At 35.4% G+C, this 10,566-nt stretch overlaps 1 protein-coding gene across 1 annotated transcript; it reads left to right on the top strand.

Annotated features, from left to right (window-relative positions):
- The first annotated feature begins 401 nt into the window (after positions 1–401).
- On the top strand, positions 402–2,440 carry LOC127810623 (protein BASIC PENTACYSTEINE2-like). Its single transcript, XM_052350191.1, has 2 exons — positions 402–566; positions 1,305–2,440. Exon 2 carries the CDS (start codon positions 1,309–1,311, stop codon positions 2,152–2,154), a length of 846 nt encoding a protein of 281 aa, XP_052206151.1. The 5' UTR covers positions 402–566; positions 1,305–1,308; the 3' UTR covers positions 2,155–2,440.
- The last annotated feature ends 8,126 nt before the right edge of the window (positions 2,441–10,566 follow it).

Here is a 10,566-nt window from a genome sequence, read left to right on the forward strand (position 1 = left end):
TAGGTATTTTTTTATAAAAAAAATAAATTTCATAAAATAGTAAAAAAAAAATGGAGAAAGAAAAGGAATGAGATATTAGGAAAAAATAAAAAAAATATTTTATCTTAAATTTTGATAGTAAGATAGATCCTTATAATTTTTTGAAGTTGAAAAATATTAATGTAATTATCTTTGGTAGTGTGATCAGAAGAATAAAATAGAAAAGGGGGGGGAGAATAAAAAAATAAAAAAGGATCGCCTAAAATTTAATAGAAGGGTGGGGAGGAATAAGAAAGACAGAGTGGCCCTGGGTCACCACCTGCGCACGTTAGTTCTATGCCGCGGTAGAAATCGCTTTAGATGTTATTTCCATTTATATGTATTTATGTTTATTTATTTGGGGACGTTGATAGCAACATATTTTTAGGGCTGTCTGTCTCTCTCTTTCTCTTTCTCTCTCTCTCTCTCTTTCCTCTCTCCTCTCTCTTTCTTAGGATTCTCTCTCCTCTCTCCTATCCCCCCCACCCCTCTCTCTCTCTCTCTCTCTCTCCTGAAGGAAAAACCCTAAAAGAGCTGTTTACCCACAAGTAAGTTATCCCTCTCTCTCTCTGTCTCTGTCTCTCTCTCTCTCTCCCCCCTCTCTCTCTAAAAATCTGTTTTTTTTTCCTCTTTCTATCTGTCAAACCTGAAAGTTTTTCTCACCATACACTGGCTTGCACATCTAGATTCAAACACATGCTACATGTATTAATATATGTATTTGAGCTGTGGTTGAATTTGTATTATGGATCTATTTTTCGGTTCTGTTTTAGCAATTAGATCTAGAACTGGAACCCTAGCTCTTTTCATTTGGTCGTGCAATTTACATTTCTGCATGCTGACAATTGTGGAGCGATCCTTTTGATACGTATGATTGAGGTGATTTTGGATGCCTGTTATTTTGGTGTCGGTGCAAGCGGTTATTTAGATCTTGCCACCGTTGTGTTTGGATCTACAGTCTGAAGATTGTGCCTGCTTCGGGTCTAGATCAGCGGAATGCTGCTATGGATCTTTTGAAATCGGTGGATATTGTGGACGCTGTTTCAATCTGGGTGTTAATCTGTTCTCATTTCAGCTCTTTTGTTATTTGGGAATTCTTACCATTTACTCTTGAATTTGGGCTTTGAAGGCCTTGCCATGCATATCTGTTTTGATATGGTTGTAGATGGTGTTTTTCTTGGTTATGGTCCATGGTGTTTCTGGATTTTATAGCAGGAAAATGAGAACATTCCCGGTTTAATCTATGTCGTTTTTTTTTTTTTTTTTTTTTATGGTTCAATGTGTAGTCTGATGGACGACGACGGATTCAATATACGGAATTGGGGTTATTATGAACCTTCCCTAAAGGGGCATCTAGGTCTGCAGCTCATGTCATCTGTGGCGGAGCGTGACACAAAATCTTTCCTGTCTGGGCGTGAGCATGCTGTGATGGTATGCGCCAATGGGAGTTTTCATCCTCGGGATTGTGTAGTCTCGGAGGCCCCTGTACACATGGAGTATATGAGGGACGGTTGGGTAAACCAGAGAGAAAAATTTCTGAATATGTTACCAGGAAATCCTAATTATGCAATTCTTCCTGAACCTTCTGCAAGTCATTCTATGCAGATTTTACAGGCACCTGATACATCAAAGGATACCAGGGTGGCCATGGAAGATCCAGGTGCTAGGAAGGAAAGTGGCTCTTTGAAGAAAAGAACAGCTGGAAGCACTCCAAAAGCCCCGAAATCTAAAAAGCCTAAGAAAAGCCCCCCTGTGCCAAAGGAAAATGGGAATTCTTCTGTTCAACGAGTGAGACCAGCTAAGAAGAATATGAATGTTGTTATAAATGGAATTGACATGGATATTTCAGGTATTCCCATTCCGATTTGCTCGTGTACTGGAACTCCCCAGCAGTGTTATCGATGGGGATGTGGTGGTTGGCAGTCAGCTTGTTGTACTACAACTATATCTCTCTACCCCTTGCCAATGAGCCAAAAAAGACGGGGAGCAAGGATAGCTGGAAGGAAGATGAGCCAGGGTGCATTCAAGAAGGTTTTGGAGAAACTTGCGGCAGAAGGTTACAATTTTGCTAATGCAATTGATTTGAGGACTCACTGGGCAAAACATGGTACCAACAAGTTTGTGACAATCAGGTAGATTTGCAATGGTGGTATCATCGCTGGACCCACCGCATCTGGTCTATTTTACCTGTATATATCATGTGGCCTTTTGCAGAGGTTTATCTGATACTTTTAGTAGTCATGAACTTTGCATAGTCATGATACATGTTTTCTATGATTAGATATCTTGGTTCCGCCAAAGTTGTTATTCAATTCTCCTGTTTCTGTTTCGATGGATTCCAATTTCTGGCCCTAAAAATGTAGGATCCTGGATGAATTTTTATTTATTGAGCTGTTTAAGGTAACTCAGTGCTGCCTTTTTATGTCTTCTGCCAGCATACTTTTGATGGTTCTGTGTGTTTTTTTGGGGTTATAGTTTCTATAAATTTTATTATGAGAAGATGCCTTTAACTTCTTTTGCCAAAATTGGCAGTTGGATTATATTTTTAGCTGTTATATGTTGCAAATGAATAGAAATGTTTCTTTCTTTCCCAGTTTTGAAATGCATGAATGGACATTGAAGTTCTCTCTTCAACAACTACAACATATTAAGCCTTTATATCACCATGTAGGGCCTACATGATTCTAGCTCGCGAATAGTTTATATTTATTGTATTATCTTCTATAAAGTCCTTATAATTGATATTATCAAACCTAAGTGTAATGAACCTCTATTGGTCTTCTTCTAACAGACTAAACCATCTTAATTGCATCTTACGGACATGATCTTTAATAGGGGCTACTCCGACTTTATTAAGAATAACCTCATTTCTAATTCTGACTTTCTTGTATGCTTGGATATCTACCATAACATCTTCATCTCCATTATGATCATGTTTTGCTCACATTAGTGCTTTATTGCCCAACATTCTGTTGTATGGAACAAAACTGGTCTTATACTGTTATAAAATTTTCTTTTTTGCTTTACCAGAATTTTTCTATCACACTGAAGTTTTCTCTGATGTAGAAACTAGCAGGAAAGTTCACCTACTGTTTGACCATGCATGGAACACATTAGGTTTGTTATTGTCTCTTGTTGTGCTTGTTATACTGTTTTCTCAAGTGTTTCTTCCTTTTGTTTTTGGTTTTTTTTTTTGCCAGGGAGGGGGGGGGGGGTGGTTGGGGGGAGGGTTTTTTTCTTCTTTTGCTATTTTTTTTTCTTGTAAAGTGAAGGACAAAGTGATGGTACTTCAACAAAGATGCATGATTAATATGCGGCATAAGTTGGTGTTGTCATTTTGATGATTCTTTGACAGTGCTTGACTGGAATGCATAACTGTAGATATTTGTCTCTTATTTTTTGTGGAACTTTGTTTTCTCTTAAATAAATTATCATATAAAAAGATACAAAATGTTTCTAATGACGTGATAGGTGACATGCTAATTTTTTTCTGGGTAACCAAAGTATAACAATTTTTCCCCAAAAAAATAGCCAGTTGTTTTCTGGGCAACTTGGAAGCTATCCTAGAACCAAGAATATTTCACCTACCAGAAGACAGCCATAGTTGTAAAACATGTTAAATTTCAAAATGAAAACTGAACACAAAAGTTTGAAAATGAACGCAAAAAATTAATAGCCCTGTAAATCGGCGCCTTACAGTTATAGTGAGGTCAGAAGTATGGCAAGTTCTCTTTTCTTTGTGAAGATACTATAAATTAGTTTTCTGAAAGTCAAAATGGACTTGTACTATATGCGTTTTGGTAGGTGATTCATTATGGTTTTAGGATAGGTTCCAGGTTGCTGAAAGGGTTTACCATTTGTGATTAGCAATTAATAGTCGTTTGAGTCTCGTATGCTCAGTAAATGTAGTCTAATATTGTAGTTTGCCCTAATTTGGAAATGTTGGACCAAGAACTTGTTTAAGGCTTTCAAGTTTCTTGGAGACTTGATTGTAACAAGTTCTGATGACGTAATGCAATTGTGTAAGTTGTACCTAAATGAGTCTTCAATGAAAGTAGGTGTCTATGAATCACAAAAGACCATGTGGCTGTCATGCCTGAACCCAACATATATCCAACCAACATTTGGCATGCCGCGTGGTGTGTTAATTAGTGGCGACTTGTGGCACATGTCGAACACGTCAAAATACGTATCAGACACCAGGAACACCTTTCTTTTTGGTGTAGTTTATGACTATTGAATGCTGAATAGTTTCTCCTAAATGTGGATTAGATTATGATTTTTTTGTTTTTTGGTAAGACAATTGTGATCTTTTTTAGTATATGATTTTTTTTTTTTTTAATTTTCTAGGATGAATTAGTTTAGGTATGTTTCTGAATTATAATTATTACTTAAAGACATAACAAATGAATTAGATATAAATAAAATTTTCTTGTTGCATCAACCCACATTCATGTTCACATTGTTAAATCATTTGTATTAGATTAGCTAGAGAGTCTCAGGAGGGCATTTATGTTAGGAATGTATTCGGTATTTTATTAGTTAGTATTTCTGTTAGTTGGTTAGTTGTAATAGCCAAGGTCGGCCGATTATGTCTTGTTCGGTCCGCCCCTTATGTTTTATAAATAGGAGGTCGGGGGTCATTTATTCTCATTCTGTTTTGTTTTAATTCTATTTTGGGAAAATTGTGTGAGTATGTGCTGTGTGAGATAAAAGTTGTGAGTGCTTTGTAATCTTGGTTAACTTTGTATTGCCTGGGTATAGGGCTATGAGAGAGTATTCTATAGTGCATGTAATTGTTCTTGTGATTCAAGATAGTGTAGAAGAGGCCTAAGACAGTCTGGATGTAGGTTTCCTTTCAAGGGAACTAAACCAGGATAAATTATGTGTCTTCTTGTGTGTGTGTCCATCTATTTTCTATTTGTTTCATATTCTGTTTTCTCTTTCGTGTGTGGAGAGTTTCCTATTATTCTTGAGGGTTGAGTGTTTGAATAAGTGAGGCGGAAGACTGGGATAACAATCTGGTTTAGAGCAAAGGTGTTTCTACCGATCAAGAACTCAAGAAACTCAAGGGAAGGAGACGAATTCCAGTAGAAAGAAATGGCGTCAACTTCATCAAGGTACGATGTAGAAAAGTTTGACGAGAACAATGACTTTGCCCCCTGGAAGATTAAAATGGAAGCCCTCCTCGGCAATCTTGGTCTTGAGGAGGCGCTGAAAGAGGAGAAGGAGATGTCAAAGACCCTTACGTCAAAACAGAAGCAGGAGATCATCAAGAAGGCCTTCAATACTCTAATATTGAGTCTTGGTGACAAAGCTCTATAGGAAGTATCCAAGATGAAGATGGCAGTAGAAATTTGGAAGAAACTAGAAAGTCTATACCTAAAGAAGACCTTGTTTAGCCGTCTCTACCTTAAAGCTAGGTTCTTAATGCATGATCATCAAAAACTTCAAGATCACATAGATGAATTTAATAAACTTTTCTTAGATCTTGAGAACATAGATGTAAAATACGATGATGAGGATAAAGCCCTAGTTCCACTTTACTCATTACCTAGGTCATATGAGACTTTTGTTGACATATTGAAACATGGCAGGGATAAGCTGTCATTAGATGACGTAATTGGTGCCCTCAACTCAAAAGAATTGAGGTTTAAACTAGATGGAAAATCCACCCCTGGAGATGTTCTATCAGTAAGGTCTAGAAGCATGAGAAGAGACCCTAGAGGTAGAGGAAAATCACGGTCAAAGTCTAGGACAAGAAAGAATCCCATATGATGTTATTATTGCCATGAAAAATGACATATTAAAAGACATTGCCCTATGAAAAATGACTTTCTTGATAAGGAGAATGCTGATGGGGGTGTAAATGTGTGTGAATTAGGGTATGACAGTGCTGATGCACTAGTAGTTTTTGAAAGAGCAAATAGTAATGAATGGGTCATGAATTCTGGCTACTCATTCCATATGACCCCTAAGAAGCATTGGTTGCAAAATTATCAAGAAATAAATGGGGGAAAGGTCTTGCTAGGCAATGACCATGAGTGTAAGGTCCTAGGACTGGGTGATGTAAGATTAAAAATCCTGTAGTAAGGTATGTTCTGAACCTCAAGAGAAATTTGATTTCTCTTGGTGAGTTGGATATGAATGGCCTAAAATTTAAGGGTGAGAGGGTGGAGTTTTGAAAATATCAAAAGGATCATTAGTGTGCATGAAGGTAGGTTGCAGAATGGTATATACCTTCTGCAAGCAACCACCTTAAGTCATAAAGCTGCAGTAGTAAGTAGCAACATCCAAAATCAAGCAAGGCTGTGGCATTTAAGAATGTCACACATAAGTGAGCAAGGGCTCAAAGAACTCGCCAAACAAGGAATTTTGGGTCATGGACAAGTCACTGAATTAAGTAAGTGTGAATCCTGCATTTATGATTAAGCTGCCAAAATAAAGTTTAATAAAACAGCTATACACTCGTCCAAATCACCCCTAGACTACATTCACTCAGACCCAAACCCTAACCCATGGAGGTTCTCGGTACTTCTTGTCAATTATTGATGATTTCTCTAGAGTGTTATGAGTTTATCTTTTAAAATCTAAGGATAATACCTTTGAAGCTTTTAGGACATGGAATTAATGGTAGAAAACCAAAAGGGCAGATCTGTTAAGGCAATAAGAACTAATAATGGACTCGAATTTTGTAATAGGGAGTTCAACCAAATGTGTAAGGATAGTGGGATTGTAAGACACTTGACTGTCCTAGGAAACCCTAAACAAGATGGGTTAGCCAAAAGAATGAATATGACCTTATTAGAAAGGGACAGGTGCATGCTTTTCCATGCAAATTTATCAAAATCCTTTTGGGGAGAGGCAGTCTCAACGGCTGCTCATGTGATAAATAAGTCTCCATCAGCAGTCATTGACTTTAAAACCCCTTATGAAAGGTGGACTGGTCATAAACTAAGTCTAAATCACCTTAGAGTGTTTGGGTGCTTAGCCTATGCTCATGTGAAGCAAGGCAAGCCTGAACTTAGAGCCAGGAAATGCCTGTTCATTGGTTATCCCACTAGTGTAAAAGGCTATAACACTCATTTTTTTAAAATCACTCTATCTTGTGCTCCACATCTGTACATTGCGTTTTTAGTTAGGCTTACATCAGGGCTGATTTTTGGATTTGAATGATTGTGTTTAATTTGTGATGGTTAAAATGCTTGTGCGACAGGTGCAAAATCTTGACAAGTTAACTACTTAAATCAGGTTATGGACAAATTCCGAGAGTTTTGGTAGCCAATTGGTTTTTGCAGCAATCCAAGATGGAAGAAGGCAAAAGTTGAATGTGTATGATTTAGTTGGTTCTTGGATATGGACTGAAGTATGGTTCTTGGCAATGAATTTTATGGAATTTCTGCTGGAGGAGCTGGAGTTTTCTTAGAAAATGTCAGGCAGTAACAAGTCTTTCAGACTCTTGGCTCGTATAAATGATGAGAAAAACGTGGTTGAGTGAAATTTGAAATAGATGCTTGACAATAGAAATAGTTTTCATGAAGGAATGGATGGTATGATTTGGTTGGGGTTTAGATCATATTGGCCATGTCACTGATGGATCAAGAACTGCAAGAGAAGTCCTGATATTATTTGTTTAAAAGGTTCTGGCCATCCTGGGGCAGGAGCAAGAGGTTCTGTGTATGATTTGCTTTTGGGAATATATGTCAGGCTCTAACTGAGCAAATTGTCTAATATAAAGAGTTTTTCTTTATATGGAGTCAAAGATCTAGAGATCGAAATTTCAATCGTAGTTGAAAGTAGGTAAAAGATAGACAACAGTTTTGCCTGCATCTCCTTGATTATTAACGAAATAGCACTAAATGAACCAGAATATTTCTAAAGTACTTCTGCCGTTGCATTTGGTTTGGATTTTGGTTTTAGATGTTTCCAGTTGGTCTATTCTGTTTTGTGTTCTATGATCTTCTAGAGCCTGTTTAGATTGGAATGAAACTCATGGGACTTTGTGTATGTTCTATCAGTTTGTTCATTGTGCTATGCTTGGCTGTGTATGGGAGATGATAGAGATTTGGTGATTTATGGGACACATATTTTATTGAGTTATTAGATTCAGTTTTAAGCTGAGGATACACTCTTTGTGAATTCAGGAATATGAATTGTGTACAAAAAAGAAATTCTCTTTGGCCTTCATAGAACAGGGAATTTGGTGTCCTGGCATGCTTGCTTCCACGCCATCACAAGGCAAATTTGTCTGTCATTATTCAATTTTCTATCTGTTAAATGCTTTCAATTTCGATGAGCTGCAGATTGATGGGCTTACTTGAATACTTATAGCCCCCTCTTGTCACTGTATGTACTTTTCCTTTTCTGAAATAGATTTTTCCAATTAACTAACTTCATGCTTCACACTCTGGGGGTTATGAAATTGATACCAAACGGAAGTGAATCTTGTTTTTTTTTTTTAAATATTACACATTAGATTTCATAACAATCATTTATAAGATTAAATATATTATTAATTATATAATTAAGAAACAGTCATTTACAGAAAACAAAATTATATTTAGTAAATGAAACAAAGAACAAAAAAGGAAAAAAAAAAAATGTACTTGTAGAATGGGATCAGCCACTTCATGGGCTTTGGGTCGATACTTCTAGTATCTTTTTTAACTCTTTTTTTAATAATTTGTAACTGAGGGCGGTATTTATGTGTTAGAAAAATCAAAATTCGTTAGGTACTGAGGCCGTGTGTTACTGACGAAGAAGATGAAGAAGAATATTTTTAAGTTTTTAGTTTCACTAAATAAGGTTGGTTATATGAATTTAATTTTTTAATTATTTTCTTTTTATTATTAACCAAATGTTGAAAAGTGATTTTTAGAAAATTAATATTTCGTTTTAAGATTTTTTTACATAAAATAATTTTGTAAGGGAATGTGGTTTTTTTTGATAAAATAAATAGAGCCTACAAGAAAAGTTTTTTGTAATGAATGAAGCATACATACATTATATATATGTTATGATTCAAACATCATATTACATTTGACTTTTTAATTCAAATTGCAACAAAAATATTAATACATTTCAGTTTACAAAAACATCATAATAATAATTTAGGTCAGCGAAGAAGAGGGACAAGCAAGTAGACATAATTTAGTCGGGGAAGTACTATATTTATAAATAATTTTGGTAAATTTATGTGTCACATATAAATTTATAATAATTTAATATAAAATTAATAATAAATCTATTCACTTATTATTATGAATTATAGTTAATTTTAAATAAAATTATTGTAAATTTGTTTATTATGTTAATTTATAAATAAGAGTTATTTATCAAAGTATAATATTTTCCGATAGGTAATAAGAGTGGGAGAAATTTGACATAATAAAGTGGCCCTCCATTCTTCAGTCATTCATTTGGTGAAGTTGGCTGCACTGACTTGTTAGATTTCGCTCTAATTTGTGTTTTTACAAAGAGAAGAACAATTCTTAAAAAGAAGTATTAAGAATATAAATATATTTTAATTCAAAATTAGATGCTTTATAAGTGCAACCAAACGAACTATTTATATCTTACCAAATGTATTAGAGACCACACATTTAAAAAAAATTAGAAAATTAAGTACAACCATACAATTAGTACTAAACCCATTCAATACTTAAATTAAGTATAATCACACAATTAACACTAAACCCAATCAATACTTAGCTAATGGAACACACACATAAGAGAGAGCTAACTTAATAATGTAAAAGTGAAAAAAAGAAAAAAAACTTCCACAAGTTAGGCTTCATTTGGTCTTCTTTAGTTGATACTAATTTGGATTTGGGCTTTTTTATTTTTTTTTTTGTGTTTTGAAAATATTTGGGCTGCATCAATTCTCCCTCTCTTGAAAACAACTTGTCCTTGAGTTGGTCAAGGTATTGGTTTTGGACCATGGTACTTGTACAAGTCTTGAACGTTGAAAGTCTTAGAAATTGCACAACTTTCTGGTAGATCAATGATATAAGCATTATTATTAATCTTTTGGAGGATGTGAAAATGACCAATCTTCTTTTTCTTAAGCTTATTGTATTTCCCGATAGGAAGTCATTCTCTGCACAAATGAACCATGACATAATCGCTTACATCTAAAGATTGAACCTTTTGTGCTTGTCAGCAATGGTCTTATACTTTGCAACGGACTCTTCTAACTTCTTCTTAACTTCTTCATAGACGTTGGTCACCTTATCGATCAAATGATCAACAATGATACTCACTCTAGGTAGCTTTGGTAAGGGAACCAAATCAACTATGCAATAGAGGACGAATATACACAACTTCAAAGGGAGATTTGCCACTAGAACGATTTGACATGTTGTTGTAGGCAAATTTAGCTTATGGTAGGACATTGTCCCACTGTCTTGGGTTTTCTTTGATTAAACATCGCAAAATATAGCCTAGCGTGCAATGGTAACCTTAGTTTGCCCATTTGTTTGTGGATGATAGGTGTTGTTGAACTATAAAGTCGTAACAAGTCTTTTCCACAAAGTACGCCAAGAATGA

This window comes from Diospyros lotus, chromosome 9 (genome assembly GCF_014633365.1).
Source record: "Diospyros lotus cultivar Yz01 chromosome 9, ASM1463336v1, whole genome shotgun sequence".
NCBI classification, from domain to species: domain Eukaryota; kingdom Viridiplantae; phylum Streptophyta; class Magnoliopsida; order Ericales; family Ebenaceae; genus Diospyros; species Diospyros lotus.

Excerpts from the sequence above, each read along its gene's own strand:
- LOC127810623 (XM_052350191.1), top strand. The coding sequence starts at position 1,309 with ATGGACGACGACGGATTCAATATACGGAATTGGGGTTATTATGAACCT.